At 32.1% G+C, this 19,764-nt stretch overlaps 1 protein-coding gene across 4 annotated transcripts; it reads right to left on the reverse strand.

Annotated features, from left to right (window-relative positions):
* Positions 1–4,436: 4,436 nt before the first annotated feature.
* LOC127708066 (4-aminobutyrate aminotransferase, mitochondrial-like) lies at positions 4,437–18,504 on the reverse strand. 4 transcript variants are annotated; one of them, XM_052212860.1, is made up of 14 exons: positions 18,407–18,496; positions 18,038–18,162; positions 17,232–17,349; positions 15,711–15,760; positions 15,175–15,255; positions 14,473–14,565; positions 13,863–13,989; positions 13,046–13,194; positions 12,341–12,478; positions 11,133–11,300; positions 9,929–9,966; positions 8,677–8,823; positions 7,710–7,821; positions 4,437–6,373 (listed from the first exon to the last, which is right to left on the reverse strand). In XM_052212860.1, exons 1-11 carry the CDS (start codon positions 18,474–18,476, stop codon positions 9,961–9,963), a joined length of 1,125 nt encoding a protein of 374 aa, XP_052068820.1. In that variant the 5' UTR covers positions 18,477–18,496; the 3' UTR covers positions 4,437–6,373; positions 7,710–7,821; positions 8,677–8,823; positions 9,929–9,960. The 4 variants fall into 4 exon arrangements, with proteins under 4 accessions (XP_052068820.1, XP_052068819.1, XP_052068817.1 ...); XM_052212859.1 differs by having other exon boundaries at positions 8,677–9,966; XM_052212857.1 differs by having other exon boundaries at positions 9,929–11,300.
* Between the last annotated feature and the right edge of the window lie 1,260 nt (positions 18,505–19,764).

Consider the following 19,764-nt stretch of genomic DNA (forward strand, 5'->3'; position numbering starts at 1 on the left):
ACTCAGTCAAAAAGTCACAATCGGGAATAGGACATAATCGGTAAAATAACAAATATGCCAACTATTTAGGTGTCTAAAGATCGAAGGCGGCAAAAACTACTTGTCGCTTGTAAGATGAGATACGGGCCTAGATGGATAGAGTTATTTTGTTAGGAGCATCCCATTCGAATAAAGTCCGTATAGTGTGAATATGCACGAGCGAAACGTATCAATTGAGATATGTAAAGACCAAACGATGGAATAGAAGGTCTGTTACTGCTGAGAAATGGGAAGTAAACAATTGGAAAACCATCGCGTTTGTCATATATTCTTGCTTGACGTCATCCATCTGTGTCAATATCAAGGACAAGATGTAGATATGAAAAGATAGAATAAAAATAATTTATCTGAAATTAATATAAAAGTTGCATGTTTGGACACATGTTTTTGAGGCAGAAATACTGATTATATGCAAGTACCAAATAAGTATTTACATGAGCGGTATCGTTCATTAGATAGACATCTATTAATATGGTTCTTGTATGTGCTGTTTATTGGCTGTATATTTACGGATCGAGAAACAACTAGCATGCAAAATCTACATTTATTATGATGTCATGCACTTCGGTGTTGACATGAATATCAATTATATGATACAAATTTCTTGTTTTTGGTTACAATAATTCATATTTTGTGAAGAACCACACTGAATCTACCAGAAAATATACTGAAGATAATATTATCAAAATGCTGGACTTTTTGATCGACAATATATTTGTTGAGTTTGGAGGGTTTATATTTCAACAGACAGTCGGTATTCCAATGGGTACTAATTGTGCACCCCTACTGGCCGATTTGTTTTTGTACTCGTATGAAGCAGAATTCATTCAGAAACCTTCTAAAAGACAAAACAAAAAGCACCTTGCGAAATTCTTTAATTTTACTTTCCGATATATTGATGATGTCCTATCATTGAATAACCCATATTTCAGCCAATACTTACATCTCATATATCCCACTGAACTTGAAATTAAGGATACTACTGATACTAGAAGGACTGCTTCATACCTTGATCTTTTCCTCAATATTGACACAGATGGACGACTTCACACGAAAATCTATGATAAACGGGACGATTTCAACTTCCCAATTATCAATTTCCCATTTCTCAGCAGTAACATACCCTCTGCCCCTTCGTATGGTGTTTACATATCTCAGTTGATACGTTATGCTCGTGCATGTTCACACTATACGGACTTCATATACAGGAGTTTGCTCCTAACGCAGAAACTGCTCCAACAAAGTTATGAGGAGGACAGATTAAAAATGACACACCGTAAATTCTTCGGACACCATCACGAATTGGTTGATCCATACGATGTGTCTTTGTCCAAACTAACTAAGGACATTTTTACTACGTGTTAGATTGTGGTTTGACATTACGTCGTCTGATCTTTAAATTACCGAACGTGACTTATTCCCGATTGTGACTGTTTTGCTGAGTGTGAATTCGTATTGCTATAAGACGTGTCACGGTACTTTTCTATCCAAAATTCATGTATTTAGTTTTGATGTTATATTTGTTATTCTCATCGGATTTTGTCAAATGTCTAATCGGTTGTAGTTGTAAATCTTATTTTTTTCTGTTGTATTCGTGTGTTATGGTTAAGATGATTAATCACCCAGTTCTTTTATTAGATTTTAGTTTGGGTCAACTAAATTTATACGATTTATTTGGTTTACAGTTTGATTTAGAAGAAACACCGACATAGCTAGATAATACAATTAATTATCTAATTACTACCACAATTTTATATTAACTAGTATTGTAATTTTCATTGTTATTAATAAATGTTATATGAGTATTACAAACCTAATCTTGAATTCTATCCTAATTCTATCCTATTTTGGGAATTTTTTTTAGAAATTCAAATGTGACGTCACTTTGTGCGTTGATCTCTTTGGCTAACTCGGCTGTGATTTTTATGTGCTGGTTTATGTTGTTTAATGTATCCGTTTTTATTCTGTAGTTAGTCACCACTTCGGTGTTATCATGTATATCTATAATATAGTCATTTTTATAAATTTACTGTTTGCAAAAGTATGAATTATTCTAAATACTAAGGATTTTCTTATTCCAGACATATAACCTTAGCCGTATTTGGCACAACTTTTTGGAACGTCTGGTCCTCAATGCTCTTCAACTTTGTACTTGTTTTGGCTTTCGAACTTTTTTTATCTGAGCGTCAATGGTTAGTCTTGTGTGGACGAAACACGCGTCTTGCGTATTAAATTTTAAACCTGGTACCTTTTGTTAGCTATTATTCGTATGTTTCTCTGTCCTATATGTTCTCCCATTTATTTGTATTGTAGTCCTGACATGTAATGTTGTCATTTTAATGTTATAATTAACATTGCCGTAAAAGCGGGAGGTTTGGCTAGCCACAAAACAAGGTTCAACCCACCATTTTTTTCTTAAAATGTCCTGTACCAAGTCAGGAAAATGGCCATTATTATGTTATGTCGTAGTTCTCCTCTTATATTTGATGTGTTTCCCTCAGTTTTAGTTTGTAACCCGGATTTGTTTTTTTCTCAATCGATTTATGAATTTCGAACAGCGGTATACTACTGTTGCCTTTATTTATATGGTCATTTTTATAAATTTCCTGCTACAAAACTTTGAATTTTTCTAAAAACTAAGGATTTTCTTATCCCAGAAATAGATTACCTTAGCCGTATTTGGCACAACTTTTTGGAATTTTGGGTCCTCAATGCTCTTCAACTTTGTACTTGTTTGGCTTTATAACTATTTTGATCTGAGCGTCACTGATTATTCTTATGTGGACGTTACGCGTGTCTGGCGTATTAAATTATAATCCTGGTATATTTGATAACTATTTACACCACTGGTTTGATGCCACTGCTGGTGGACGTTTCGTCCCCGAGGGTATCACCAGCCCAGTAGTCAGCACTTCGGTGTTGACATGAATATCAATTATATGGTCATTTTTATAAATTTCCTGTTACAAAACTTTGAATTTTTCGAAAAACTAAGGATTTTCTTATCCCAGGAATAGATTACCTTAGCCGTATTTAGCACAACTTTTTGGAATTTTGGATCCTCAATGCTCTTCAACTTTGTACTTGTTTGGCTTTATAACTATTTTGATCTAAGCGTCACTGATCACTCTTATGTAGACGAAACGCGCGTCTGGCGTATTGAATTATAATCCTGGTACCTTTGATAACTATCATGAACCCTAATCCGATTGTTTTTGATTTAATATAACCCTATCTCTAAATAGACTTGAATGAAAATATTGAATTAAAAGTTTAAATTTCAGTGAAATTTATCCCATGAAAGATGTAAAAGCGACAAGTCGCGGTACACTTAACCATTGCAACAGTCCTGTTTTAACTATCATATAAAAAAGAAAAAATAACAAAAATATCGAACACCAAGGAAAATTCAAAACGGAAAACTAATTAAATGGCAAAATCAAAAGCTCAAACACATCAAACGAATGGAAAACAAGTATCATATTCCTGACTTGGTACAAGCATTTTCTTATGTATAAAATGGTCGATAATAGCTAGCTAAATGTCTCACTTCTATTACAGTGGCATAGAATTCCAATATATTGACAACAATGTGTGAGCCAAAAAAACCAGACATGATAGGTACAAAATGTCAAAAATTGGGGTACAGAAGTCACTACAAAAACAAACAACCATGTCAACAAAAAAAAACAAAATGGCAAAGAGACACTCTATAGACAGAGCACATAAGCAAAAATGAAAGACAAGAATACAAAAAATTACCGTATCACAATTACACAATGTCGGGATGTATAAATACTGAGCCACGCCAAAATGATATTACCAAAAAATGACTAAACAGTAAAGGTTAAAATATACAAAGCCAATAAAAAGAACACTATAACACGAAATTAAAATGATGAACAACGTCAGTACCTAGAATCTATACGTCAAGACCATCATGTATTATTTGTGAAGTTGATACGAAATATTTATCAACAATGTCTTGGTATCTTCGAAAGAACTTTAAAAAAAGGACGAGACGTTCGTTGACATAACCCTGGTTCATCAACATTCTGCTCAGACTCAGGTGATGTTTTACAATGTCTTAGTAGCAGCTGTAAGCTCTTGAATACCGAATGAGTTGGGAAATGTATATCCCATATGCAGGGGAAGTTGGTATACTGCTGCTAAGGTATCGGAAATTTATAATTTCAAAATTAAAATCGTCTCGTTTGTCAGATTTTTTTGTACTGAGACGATAAGTCCAATGCTAAACGGTTTTGAACCCTATTTCAAACCTTTTTTTTTCTTTTTGATCGGGTACTTGTATCAAGTTTTGTAAAATTGCTTCATCGAAAAGTCAAGGCAACACCGTGATTGTAAACATAACATAATGGATAACATTGTGTCTACCGAATACATATTTTATTTGTACAATATCAATATCATAACATCATATCTGCTAGTATCTTGCTTTATGTCCATATCTAAATAATTTATGATTTTACCTATCGATATTTCCCCTGTTTTTAAACAAAAGCTGTTTACACTGATAACTTATGCATACACATACCTGCATAGTAATCTGTATAGGATAAGAAATAACCTTGATGTTATTATGATAGTGGTTAATAACATCATGGTGATAATACTGGTGTCTTCCTCTTATCAAGATTAAGTATTACATAAACCCAATGTACAAAATAAATAAACGAGATGTGGTGGTATTGCGAATTAGACACCTATCTACTAAATGACGTTAATTTACTGAACTATAGGGGTCACCTTCAACAATAATCAAAACCTATACAGAATAAACAAATATGTAGAAGGCTGGGACACTTTAAAGATCATCAAATTCGTTGTGAAATTTCAGTTGTTTATCTATATGACTTCTTTTGATTTAACAATAAACCATTATTTATGAAATAGTCACAATGACATGCTATATATATATATAATTTAATTTTGGATGGAAATTTTTCTTGGCTGAAAGTTTTTTGTCTATCAGCTCATAGACATAATTTTGTCATGTTACCGTGACGTCATCAACGTTTTTTCATGATTTACTCCTTAAAAATGGAATTTAGAATTGAATTATAAGGAATGACTGAAATATTTTCTCTATTTATTCGAAATAAAATCAAAAATGTGGTGCACACTTTTAAATAACCCGCTACCACAATTTTTATGTTAATTCTTCATAGACAGAAAAAATATTACAGTCATTCCTTAAATATATCTTATTATCTTGGAAACAAAAACGCTAGTCTGAGGCTACAGAATGTGAAGTTGGAACTATCAAAACATACATCTTCTGAAAGATCATGGAAAACTTGAATAAATTCTAAATACTTATATCTATAAAAATGGAAAACAACACGTGAAAAAATTTTATGCGTCCGAAGCGCTTTTCTGGATTTACCTTCATCAGGAACGCTCAAAGCCAAACATTTGAAATCCGAGGGATGTATAAGTACCGAAACAGTTGAAGAGCTATATGACAAAAACACATAAAATAAATAGCCAAATTCATCTAAGGTCAAATTTGCCTGAGGGAGTTGAAACCTTAGTTTCTTTATAATTTCAAAATTTATTAACGGACAATTAATACACGATATATAATTTTAATTTGGTTTGTATTCCTTTTGAATTAATACGAAAGCTAATTCTGTGGTGAATTACGATTGTCTAGAAATGTACATTTACGAATAACAAAAATTAACTTTGTGAACATCCAATCGTAGGCTAAAATTTGATAGTTGTACAAAAGCACCATTTAAGATATTTGGTAATACATACAATCGATTCAACAATAAAAATCATAATAATTCATTCGCGTATTGCCAATCTATAAATAGGTGGCCGAACACGCATCTGTGTGGGAGATAGGTACATTATTAAGGGTTAAGTAGATTTGTATGTGAATAAAATATTCCTAAAACGTAATAAATGCAGTTGTTTGTTTGTTTCTGAATTGAGGAATTTTTTTTTCGAAAGCAAGTTCAAGTATGAAAATGTTTGTCCAAAAAGTATGGGATCAAAACCATAGCTCCACTTCTACCTCAGGAAGTTGTGTCCTTTTTGCCATGCATCTGCTCTATCACCTCTGCATTTAAAAGCAAAAACTGATTCCTTCTTTCTATTGAGCTTAATGAGCCTTATTTTCAAAAATTCCAAAATGACAGAAAATGTTAAGAAACAGCTTGGAACTGTCTGTCCTTAGTGTCAACTGATAATTCTCCTAACACTAAATTAAATCTGTCGAGGAAAATATCTGCATGATGTTTTTTCAAAGTCAGAGTTGGTCTAAATCGTATTGTTTTACTACCACAACCACCTGTGTGAATTCCTAAAAACAATAATTGGATTCGTTAATATATGAGTGATAATTTGACGAAGTGTAAACAGTTTATGCTGTTGACTTATTATTAAGTAAATAGAATAAACAATTGAATCTAATAACCTGTTCTAAATCTTAGGAACAAATTTCATTACTTCTGATTGCAGTTAATCATTGTCTGCCTTGTTTGCATATATTTTTTTTATGATATCCAATAATAGAGCGGCTTATCGAATAATAACATATGATTGAATTCATTCAATTTCATGAAATGTAAATTAACTAACTTTCAAATATTGGACATTTTGATGGCAATGAGAAATGCGCATCTTGTGCAGTAAATTTGGTACTGTTAATGTTATTTCATAGTTATTGAAGTTAAAGCATTTTTGACGAAGCATTTCTATGTCTGTGTACTATCGATAGAAAACTATGTATGGGAACTCTACATGTAAAAGACTTGTTATTGTAAATGTTTTAAGTTGCATATAGCATAATAAGTGATCCATACGTATAATCTCTGTTTTTCAAGTTCAATAGGATAAATTGAAACAAAATAGTAACTCCTTTGAAACGATTCAGTGAAAGGACATTAATATTATATCAGAATGTGAATTCTAGCGTTTTCTTCAATTTCACGTGACAGACTTTTTCTAATGGTATGGAATTACACAAAAATGTATGTCAATATAAGAACACAATTTAAAAAGATTTTTCTCTTAATGTAAAATACAAACTACACTCCTTTCTTATTTTTTTCTTCGTGATATTTTTGATCTTTGTTCACTGTGTGCTAGACTTTCAAAACAGTGCCTAATGAAAGATTCTGTATTATTTTTTTTGGAAAGTAATTGCTGCGTATACAATATACAATATAGTTTGGCGTTTAAAGATACAATTACGGTCATTTTTACTTTAAATGTCATCGTGGTCTTGTATGCATTGAGCTATAATTGTAAAAAAAGTATTTATAAAAATAACGAACTCAAAGATAAGTTAAAAAAGGGTGAAGTCTATGAAACCTTGAGCAAATCAAACGTAAGACTTATCAACCAACGGAACGAAGGGACAACAAGTTTCATATTCCTGGCTTCGGACAGACATTTTCCGAAGAAAATGATGGGTTAAACCTGGTTTAAAAGCTACACCTCCCACTTATATGACAGTTGTTTACAGTTCCTTTATATTGTAAGTTACGGATCAATTTAGTTCACCTGCTATAATTAGTACTAAGGGGACACATTTAAAATTCTCAATCGAAAAAGAACAGCATGACATTATTCTACATATGGATTGAATAAGATAATGCAATTTATACAAATATCTAAAATAAATGCTTCATTACCTTTCTCTCGAAGCTTAGACATTACGATGTCACGTGTTTTCTGATCTGGAAAATCCACAGCTCCATATAAACCGAGTCCTCGAACTTTACTAAGAATATTTGGATACTTGTCCTGAAATAAACGTTTAAATTTAAAGACAATATCAATGAAATGACATGTAGATTTGTAACATTGTCAAATTAAAGATAGTATTGTAAAGCTTTTAATTGCTAGATTTGAAAAATGAACTATCGTTTTCCAATATATTTTGTTTAATTTCTGTTAACAACATTTTACATGCCTACAAAATGCATATTATTGGTGATGTTGAAAACCAATTGGTTTGCTATATACATTGTATATATATCAGACTTGAAATAAATACGAAATTGTGTCATTTTGTCCTTATTTTTGGTTGTATTTTTCCATTTCTTTTCGTTGTAATACTATTGCTTACCACAAATACTAAATTGCAAACTAGATTTTTCTCAAAGCTCTTTCGACAACTGTTAACAGTTAAATTGACCTGTGTCTATGCAATTTTGCAATCGACTACAATCCGTATGCATTTTGCCTCGCAATTATTACATGTCCATTGCATTGGATGCCAGTGGATGAATATGCATATCATACAATTAAGCTAATCTTTGGAAAAGGATTAAAGTAAACATGGTCCTGGATTCGTAAAGATAAAATAAGAAATTGTACTTTTTTGCAAAGAAAATGAGGTTTCAAAGCTACATGTTAATCAAATATTTCCAACGTTTATTACTAAACACATGGCTATACACAAAAGTCTACTTATGAACATCAGTGTAAGTATGTGGAAGAGATACATTGTTTTACTATTTAGTATGTATAAAACGGTAATACACAATGAAACATTCTTTGTGTTTGTGGTCTTGGATAGCACAAAAAACAACTGTTTGAAGTCTGTTATGTTTGTTGGTAAGAGGGGTCAGTTTTATGATTAATTTATTATCTTACCTGCAAGTCATACAGTCCATCAAAGAAGTGTTTGCCTGTTTTATTAACATTTGTCATAAGATGTTCCTCTTTTATAACTTTGACAACGGCTTCAAGGAGGATTATTTTTGATGGATCACCAATCCATGTATTGAAAATTCGAAATCCCTACGAAAAACAATGAGTCAAATATTGGTTCAACTAATATAACAAGGACCATATAATGAAAATTATGAAAAAAGAACAAGGTGCTATGAAATGAAAACATTGTTATCCGTAGACAACGATTCCGAAATCCATTAAAAGTGGCAAATGAATTACAAAGACTTGTTATCTTAAAGTTGATTATGTTGGGGGACAGATGTGCCGATATAGAAATCTCCTCCTGCAAAGACTGTAATTAAATCAAATATCTAAACCGTAAACGTAACACATGGTCGGTAGAAACTGCCACAGAAATATTTTTTGAATCGCCTATAGTATCGGAAGATATAACAAAAGTTGAGACCAACCAAATTTTTTTCTCGTTTCCGAGTGTAAAATAGTAGAAACGATGTTAAAATAGTAGAATTAATGTTAATTTGTCAACCTTAATGAAAAGCATGCCCAGAAGTTTAAGTAATTGTTTGAAAACTACATACTGAAAATCAATCCAATATGATTGACATGACGAAAACAAAAAATAGTTTGCATGAAACAGTCAAGGATCATTTTCCGTCAGTAAGAAAAATAAAAATTACTGTATCAATTCTATAACTACTGATTATGAAAATTCGTAGAAAAGACATCGTCATATCTAAATTCAGTTCCAAAATAATATCAGTGTAGATTTCGGAAGGACTACAATCAGATATCAAAAGGATGCATAGAATCAGTGAAAACCATGCAAGACTACATTGCATATTCAACCATTCAATTATATCTTCATTTTTGTTTTGGTTAATGTGCAAAACCAAGAAGTACATCAAACTTTGTCAAGTTTATCATTGTTTTTTTTAACTCCTTCCAATTACATTTCTAGGTCCATGGGGTGCATTTCTAGAAATTATGCGCATATATTTTTGTCTGTATTGTCCTGAACTTCCTCGTATAGATTTAAGATGAATCCTAGTATATTTGTTATGAGAAATACTTTACGAAACTTAGTAAACAAACAACTGCAAGATCAAAAGCTAACAAAAATTTAAAAAAAGATCTATTAAACATAAATTATTTTCAATAGAATGGTGAAAATCAAAATATTTGATATATTTCAGTGTTGCTTATGTTTTACCTCCTTTATGTCTCTGTGTAGATTGGAAAGTATCAAACCTAAAATAAACATTACAATAAACAAATACAGCTATCAGCTTCAGTGAATGAAGAAGAAAAACATAAAATGTAAAGTATGAGACTGCTCTACGGACACTGATTTAAAATAATTATATACAGTTTTTGCAGACAATACCTTCCATCAATATTTACACCAAGATGTCATTAGATGTAATTCAATATCATTTCGATCTATGAGTTTGACTGTCCCTCTGGTATCTTTCGTCCCCCTTTCATTTATCATGCTTTGCCTTAAAAACAGATCAAATTGTGGAAAGACCCCCTCCTTAATTATTTATATCCTTTAGCATAAACCGTGCTATCCTTGTTTAAATAACTCCTTTATGGGTGTATCTAATGCTTATACTTTATCGCATACGAAATGCTAAGGGTTTTATACCCCAGGAATAGATTACCTTACCTGGTTTGGCAAAACCTTTCGAAATTTTGGGACCCCAATGCTTTTTTACTTTGCACTTTAACTGACCTTTTTAACTTTTTTTATTCGACCGTCACTGATGAGTCTTTTGTAGACGAAACGCATGTCTGGTGTACAAAATTTAAATCGTGGTATCTATGATGAGTTTATTTATAAGTATTCTGTGTATATAGTTCTAACATCATTCAACAACAATGGCACAGGCGTAATAAACTAATTCAGTGAAAATGGTACCATCTTTTGATGGTCTTTACATTTTCTATCCTTATTGGCCTCTCTCAAATACTGTTGATTACATTTGTTTTTATCTAATAAGGCTACATGAAACCTGTTGTTTCTCGTTGTTTCTTCGTTTTTTCTTGAGGCAATATTAAAACAACATGGTGTTAACTTAGCTTGTTTTCTGCAGTAAATTTTGACCTTGCTTTTCAAATAATTAGGAGTCTAATTTCTTTGTACAAGATAGTGTTCCTCTTCTTGTTTCTGAACTCTTTCATTTTTTTATTGTATTTTTCACGACATAATCTAGGCCGACAAAACTCCTATTCTCAACTTTACTCTTGAAGCTTATAAAGAGTAAAAACTAGGGATTTTTGACAGATTTTCATAAATTTATTAATATAAATTGACTAAAAGAGTTTAATGATTTTTACATTAAAGAATACCTATCGTCAGAAAAATCGTTCTTCTTTTTTTAAATCATACTTAGTAGTTTACATTAATTTACCTCATTAGGTCTAAACTTTGAGTTATAGTAGAATCCGCCAGTCAACATTTTCTTACTAAATGATACTATGTCGGGAGGTTGTGGCAGATTGAAGTGCTCATGTGCCCACATTTTGCCAGTTACTCCACATCCAGTTTGTACTTCGTCCATTTGGAAACAAATATCGTTCTAAAATGTAATTATTTCAAACCATGAACTGGTGAAAAACGTCTTACTATCATAAAAATTGAAAAAAAGCCATTACGGATTTCATTGCTCTGAAGTAAACTTTCTTAGGTACGCTAAGTGGCGCTCCAATAAAAAAAAATGGTAGGTAAAATATAATATGAAGATCAGCACGTTTGGGTTGAGCAAATCTGGTAAAGGCTATCTCTACCTAGTGGCATTAAAAACATCTTGTTTCGAACGGTTTTTCTATTATGTAAACAGTTAATCACAGAAATGACGGCATCATTGTTATGTCATGCCAGCAAAAGAGCGTTGAGCTACTTCTAAATTAAGAAGCCGAATACCCAAAACATTTAAAATAGCATCACAATAAAGACAAATAAATAAACAAAACACCAAAATATAACTGATGTCAACTTTACCTGTGGAGATTTAACCTAAGGTGCAACATCAATATTCATAAATGAAAAAAATTGCCAAAAGTATTATTTAAACCATGTTAGCTCCGATGTTCTGTCATTAGATAGAATGTTCCCTATAAATGAAGAGTTTACTGATTAATTAAACTGTTGTAAATTTGATGGCAATAAATGAAAATCTGTTGTCTGTTTGTCTTTTTATTTTTGGCCATGGCGTTGTCAGTTTGTTTTCGATCTATGAGTTTGACTATCCCTCTGGTATCTTTCGTCCCTCTTTTGGTAGATCCGGAGAAACCAAATGTCATCAGATGCCGAAGTTTGTTGAAAATTGTACGGACTGTACAATACATCGTAGTCTAAATCAAAGGTCTGTGATTGTTTGGTTTTTAGTGCTTTATTTCCATATTTTGATTTGTATGCAAATCGTTATTGGTTTATCACATATCCTACAGTATATTTTATGAAATAATCTATCTGATATTTATTAAGTCATATGTATTGTTCATTTGATGTTCAAATGATTTAGCATTTTTTCAGCGAAGTTTCAAAGTCTTTAATTGATTAAAATCTAAGCTTTCACCTCTTTGATATCAATCAAATCAGACAAAAAAAGATATTTACCTTGAAACATATTTTTTGGAGCCCTTGGAAAAATTCAGGAAGAGCGAAAATGTCTCCTCCTTCTGCCTGGATAGGTTCTGTTATAATTCCTACAACTGGCCTGTTTTTCTTGTTCCAAATGTCAATCAAATCTTCAACCTTTATAATGCCAATTAGAAATTTAAGAGTGGTTACATTTTAAGGGGTATTCCTTTGCATACAAAAAATAAATAGTAATACTGAGTTATAACCACCTACCTCACTAGGTAAAGGTTCTGAACTCTGAAGTATGACTATAAAAAACGAGAAACGAGAAACACCTATGAACCACATAAACAAACGACAACCACTGACAAACAGGCTCCTGACTAAGGACAGGTGCATAAACATGCAGCGGGTTTAAACGTTTTAATAGGCGCCAACCTTCACCCTAACCTGCGACAGTAGTGTAACATTACAACATAGATAGACACACTATAAAATATCATTTGAAATTGCTTAACTCAATCAAATAGACATTTAAACAAAAACAAGTAAACATACACTGAACGAATAAGTTTGAAAGCTGTTTAATCAATTAGAAACCAAATGCAATATCTAACTATGCAAAACCTTGACATTCACTGTATCTATCAATGATAATGTCTCTTAATAAATACTACAGATCAGGAAGAAAATCTGTATAAGGTCCAATTCACAATTCTTACATATCTGGCAAATAAATACCTCTTCTAAACATCTTTTTGATTCAGCTTGATTTTCACGAACGTTCTCTTCCAATGGGTACTTCAGGTCTGGGAAAGAAGCTATTGGCCATTCTGGAGCTGGGAAATCTAATTTATGTGTCCATTTGTTGTGTGAAACTGCTGCTGCACCTATTCAAATGGGTATGTAATCAATATTAGTAAAAAGAGATCAATAATATATTAGAAAAAGAGATGCGTTATGTCTAAGTTTTTGCTTTACTTTGTACAGATACTGAACAATTGTACCCTGGTGTCGTTTTCCCCAGTTCTATATCACCGCAACATAATAACCATTTGCATGAGTAAATACACATTCAAATAGAGAGGGGAGTAAATTTAGGGTGTGTTCTTTTTTGTAACTTTAATACGTAAAGACTTATGTTTGTTTTCTTGTAAGCACAAATGAAAAGTTATTTTGGGTAAATGTCATTAGAGCTCGGAGCATCTAGTGCAAACCTATCTAATCGATGATTTTTTTTTCCAAATTAAGAATTATGTTTCTCTTATGCCGTAAGAAATCTAATAAATGGAAGTAATTATGATACTTTGCAGTAACATATGGTTATCAATGATAATACTTAGAATTTATCTACCTAACTTTGTAAGCTGTGATAGTTTTTGACATAAATAGACCCAAACTAAGCATAACTGATCACTAAACAACACACAGTTAACATAAAACTTATTGATCCAGACATTCGTACTCTTTGCTGATTGACAGGTGTGACATATTTGCACATAGAGAGAGAAGGCATAATTTATCTGAATTTGTTAAAATTAGAAAAAGTAAAGACTACCCATTGTTCTGCCATGCAGTGCATTCTTAAAGGATAAAACTGTAAGATCAGGACAACCAGGATACTGGTTAATCAAGCATGACTGCAGTTCTTCTTGAGAAGGTGGTCGACCATTTCGCATTTTCGCCTACAAGTAATGCGTAAAATGTATGACGTGCAGTTATAGTCGACACTACATAAATTTGGTTTGCTCTGAACACTTTCGGACCTCATTCAGTAAAACTTTAAACTGATATCTTAAAAGATATTTAAATAAAAGGATGCATGATCACTTGTAGAATTAAATGACGTAAATGGATATGAAACGAATATTGAAAATATTTTAAAGTTATAGGACAGATCGGTCTAAACTGGCCTTTCAAGATAATTTATTGTAGCACATAATATCGATCCGTTAGTATTCACTCTGGCCTTTTTTTCATTATCTATTTCAAATTCATTAAGAGTTTTCAATATATGTTTAAAACTACTTTTGCCTTTTTTATGGTGTTTGAATTCAAAATCAGAAATTTTGAATCATACTAACAGATCAAATAGTTTTGTTACAGAAGAAGATATTTTTATCAATAAAATATGTTATAAATAAAACTCTGTATATGCTTCAAAATACCTGATGTGAAATAAACATTGCTTTTAGTCCGTTTTCAATTGCGCATGATCCACAAGCCATTGTCATTACTTCCGAAAGTCCGGGTGGTGCAACCTGGAATGAATAAGAATGCGTATTACATTTCAAGAACATTACTAATAGATATTGGTGGGTTCCGTGTATCTAGTATATTAAAAATAAAAGAATTGAGAAATATACGTTTATCAGGCACTAATTAAACCTTAAAGATATTGAGAGGTAAAAAGGGTTATGTTTATGTTTATGTTAACACGGTTGAATATGCGTCACATTGGTAAACTATGTTCAAGTAATCAGGTTTATATTTTAGTACACCATACGTGCGTTTCAAAACAAAAGGGCCAAAATTAGGCGTCATATCATAGTTCATGTGTCTATTTTCCTGTTTGGATGTGCACCAAAAAAACCTAAGATAATATGCTTCAGGAGTAATAAAGCGAAACATAAATTTGTATGTATTATGATTTTGGAATAGAAGTTCCTTCATAATATAAGTTCCAAATGGAAAAAATATTCTGGAATATTATTTCCACTGGAATAAATATTACAGTAAATGTTCCTAACGGAATAAATGGTATAGAATATTTGTTCCAACAGGAACAGATATTATGACATTGTTTATAACAAAGTTTCCAGTGGAACTTCTGTTAGGCGGAACAAATATACGTTGACAATTTGACTCACTTGAAGTAACGATGAACGAAGCCTTGTCACCCAGTCACCTGGCGGGTAAAATCCTAAAGCTGGTCTGTTAAGGAATGCATACTAAATAAGAAAACGATATATGAAAGTATTACAATATTCTATACTGTATTTTTCGCTGACATAATATTGTTTTAAACTTTAAAGAGGTACTACTCCCACATGTCCTTTACCGGTTTCTGTACAAAAATAAGCGACACACGAGAAGAAAGACTTGACTGTAGTTAAGTTCTGCAAAATTTATCTCAACTTAAATAAAAACTTGTTTCAAATTATAAAAGGGTAATGATAACAGCTTTTTAAATGAAGTCTATTCTTGCAAAAAATCAGGACAAATCGTTTCTGTCATTTTATATATCGGTATTTGAACTTTATTCTAATTTCATAATAACTTATCAGATATCATTTTAAATGCATTAATTGTTTGGTTTTACTTTGGTTTCATTCTACATGTCTAGTTCTCTTTCACTGTTTAAATTTGGTGATCTTATTTCAATTGAGTAAGTAAAAAAACTTACAATATTATCTGGATTCTGTATGCTTTCTAACATTGACGGGTGGTTGTAACCTTAAAAATACATAAATCTTGAAGTTATCAACAAGGTATTTCAACATGATGTTATTCAATCTATCACCCGCTTACATAAAACCATCTATCTTTTAATTTTTGATGAATCACAGACATAAAAGTACACGTAATGGATCGCATTGAAATAGTATGTCATTTAACTACTAGACATGTTCTATAACTGTCTAGAACCACGACTAACAACGACACCGGGAGGTACCAAAATGTCAGCGATCTTCTCAAAACTGGTAAGGATCGTGTATGAATATACCTAGTAGTTTATCGGGAAAATTTTGGTTTGTATGTGTATTTTACCAGAGACATATACATACCATATGTTTCTAATTATATTTACCACACCAACGTCTTTTCTTGTTTTGGTTGTAAAGCATTTGTTGATTTTATATACTTTTATTTTTGAAATAAATTTGAAGAAAAGCGAGGCATCTTGTTCAGCTCTTATCTCCTTGATAAAATTGGGATGATGAACAAAAATGTACTTCAGTAGCTAAGGTTTAATCATATAATGTATACAGGCAACAGTAGTATACCGCTGTTCAATAGTCAATTAATAACGTATATTGATAAGTCGTCAAATGTCTCTAAAATGTATATAAACTCATCATAGATACCAGGATTAAAATTTTGTACGCCAGACACGCGTTAACTTTGGACTAGGATGTCTTCATAATGTACCCACAACTTTATAGTATTTAATTCACCAATTAGATATTCAAATAGAGTTCTGTATTTCGCAACATTACAGTTAAATTTTCGACATTTCCTCTTCAAATTGTCCGGCTTACGGTTGATCTGATATGTCAATGGTGTTTCTATATGGGGGAGATGTGGGTATACTGGTACTTTATCTCTTAAGAGAAAAAGTTCCAAGTATAATAATGCCCTTTTGTTTTGATTTGATGTGACCGCAACCTTTGACCTTAAAAATAAATAAGCTTCTAGTCCTCCTTTACTGAATGTGTTACTAAGTGTAGTATAGATCGGCTAAAAAACACAAACTTTATAGTGTCTACAAGTGTGTTACGGACAGACGCACGGACGATCCCGTTACAATACCCCCTCGGCAAATTTTTTGCAAGGGATAATGACATAAAAGAGACAAAAAATGTGTTAACTACTATCAGCCCGCATCACAATCTTCCATGAAACTAAACAAGTAACCAAGAGAAATTGTCATAAAAACTTCTTTAACTTTAAAACAATGATACAGAAACAATAATAAAAAAAGAAATTGTAATTCGTTATTTAAAAGTACTTTCGTGTCTTGAAGCTAGACACATGTTTGAAGAATATGTTCCATCGTCTAGGAAACAATTTGATGAAGAGAACAATTCATACTTTTTGAGAGAAAGCTATTTTCTATTGACATTTAACGCATTACATTAGATAAATTAGCATTATGAATAAAGCATCATATTAAATGAATAAAGCATTAAATCAATAAACATACCGAGTGGCAGCGACGCTATTTGTGTAAACAGGTCCAACATTGTATTTCCGTCTACATCTACAATGTAGTTTCCATAGCTTTTGTCATAGTCGACAAAGAAGTGTACAGCGTCTGAATTCTGTGTTAAATTTAACATGATACAATACATTTATCATACAACAATTGAAACCATATAATATATCACCAGATCTTATAAATCCAAACAAAATATATTCCTGTGCCATAACATAATTTAAAACCATCATGGAAAACCCAAATACTATGGTGTAAGCGCTTCACTTTGTATTGAGCACAATATTTTTTCCGTGTTATATTTCGCGATATTACTTTGCTGTTTATGTCCTTGATATCATGCTTTTACCTATCCTTGTTCGACTTATAACTATTAATGTGTCCCTGAGTATACTTTGACGTCTCTTTGGATTAAATAGAAGCAGACGTGTGCTTACAAGGACTAAGTTGGGTAACAGGGGCGCGTATTATAGATGTTTTGGGGGCGGAAATATATGCCAGTCGACTGGTATGCGTTCTACATTGTGTTTACACCAGTCGACTGGCATATATTTTCGTCCCAAATACATTTATGATATGCGCCCCTGTGGTTAGGTATCATAGTCTGATATAAAATGCAAAGCTTACATTGGAACATGACCTTTTAGGACTTAAAGTAAAACAATAAGTTATCTTCATCAAAAATTAAAAGCAAGTTAGTTCCTTTGACACAGCAAATTCCTACTGGACATGTCTTCAAGTCATTTTACGAAAAGGTCATTTTCTACAACTAAGGATCAAAATAGTTTTATTACTTGTAAGGTTCCAAGTTGTCTGATTAGTTCCTTAGATTTTGGACCAGGAACTGAGGTTTTCATTTCTGGAATGTTCGGTTCTGCTGTGGCTCTTGTGATCGTTGCTGACGTCGATGTCGACAAACCTTAAACAAACAGTAATTAGGGTAAATAGCTAGATAGAAAAATAAATAAATATGTAAACGCCTATTTCGTGTTGACTGCTTATCATATATAAAACATTTGTATCATTAACGTAATTACTTAAAACTGTTGATGAAGCATACGTTCACATTCAAGTAAGTGTTTGCTTTCAAATTTATACAGGCAGCTTTAAAATGTAAAAACAATTCCGTAAACAGTCCTCATGTTTGACCTGATAGCCCTTACCTTTATTTATTCCAAATCTCATACATTTATGAAATATTGCGTTTATATGTATCCTATTCATTTTCTTCATCAATTCTTTTTCTTCAGTTTGTTGATAATAAATTAACTTATTTTAGCTGTTGTTTTAAATTTATACAAGATCTTTGGTTGAGAATACATTTGATTGGCTAACCCTTTTTTACGTTGTGATCGTCTTGTGTTTGTATTGATAAGATCACATGACGACGAGTAGATTTTATCTTGTTTGATATCTTCTTTCAAGGTGAAAACATTCTTTATTTTGAGATAAAGCAAGAAATTTGAAAAAAAAAAGTTCCTTATTTTTCTGCATATATTGTGAATCGTTATAGACTTTCAATAAATCGAGAGTTTTGTCAGAGGAATTGGATGAACTGTGATAGTTAATTTTATTTTGTTTCAGTTTTTTTCCAAATTATCAAGATACAATGGGAGCAATAAACACTAAGGAAAAACAGATAACAACATGGCCAAAAAAAAACCAACAGACAAACAACAGTTCATAAAACATTACAAAAAAAAACACAGAAACGTCTACCAGCCGTGGCAGCAACCTAGTGGTTTTTTAAACTCATATATACCGAGCTTATAATTTGCTATGCAAGAGGCGCAATTCTTCCACATAAGACTCAGCCGTGGCTCTTCAATCAAAACACGTTGTAGGCCAAGTCCTGTACGAAGTTGAAGAGCATTGAAAACCAAAAATGTAGAAAAAGTCGAATACGACAAAGGATATATATATATGCCTGGGGTTAGATAAAAACTGTTTTGAATAATTCAACATTTTCTCAAAAGAAAATTTACCGAAAAAGACCGTAACATTGATATCTTATTTCAACAGAAACAGAAGTGCTGACTACTTGGCTGGTGATACCCTAGGGGACGAAACATCCACCAGCAATTCATCGACCCATTGGTTGTAGAAACTCATCAAATATACCAGTTTAAACCATTGTCGTGACGTCAGCCTATTCATTTACCGTGGATTCTTTTTCTTTACATCCCAGCTCCTTTGTTCTGCAAGGGGTGATCTGAGTCGGATCACCCCTGCCAGATAACCCTAGCTTGAGTTTCTTTGTTCTGCATGCTTTCCTTTGTTCTGTAACATTTTGGCGGGAATGTCAAATCCACATTAAAACTTAGAAATATTTATACGGAAAAGACTTACTATCAAAATGTGTGTAGACAATAATACCACATCTTCTTATTTCTATATTTATTGGTTGTCTAATACAAAGCCAAATGTTTTTGTTTTGTTTTGTTTTATTTCAGGGGAAGGGGGTCAATATACAATGCTTATTTAGTAGTTCTATGATATAACGTTAATTTTTGATGTGCAA

The sequence above is a fragment of the Mytilus californianus genome, unplaced genomic scaffold (genome assembly GCF_021869535.1).
Source record: "Mytilus californianus isolate M0D057914Y unplaced genomic scaffold, xbMytCali1.0.p SCAF_7, whole genome shotgun sequence".
Lineage (NCBI taxonomy): Eukaryota > Metazoa > Mollusca > Bivalvia > Mytilida > Mytilidae > Mytilus > Mytilus californianus.

Excerpts from the sequence above, each read along its gene's own strand:
- LOC127708066 (XM_052212856.1), bottom strand. The coding sequence starts at position 18,476 with ATGAAGAAAATGAATAGGATACATATAAACGCAATATTTCATAAATGT. Across the intron at positions 18,163-18,406 it reads GAGATTTGGAATAAATAAAG|GTTTGTCGACATCGACGTCA; the intron begins GTAAGGGCTATC and ends TGTTTGTTTAAG. Across the intron at positions 17,350-18,037 it reads GACAACTTGGAACCTTACAA|AATTCAGACGCTGTACACTT; the intron begins GTAATAAAACTA and ends AATTTAACACAG.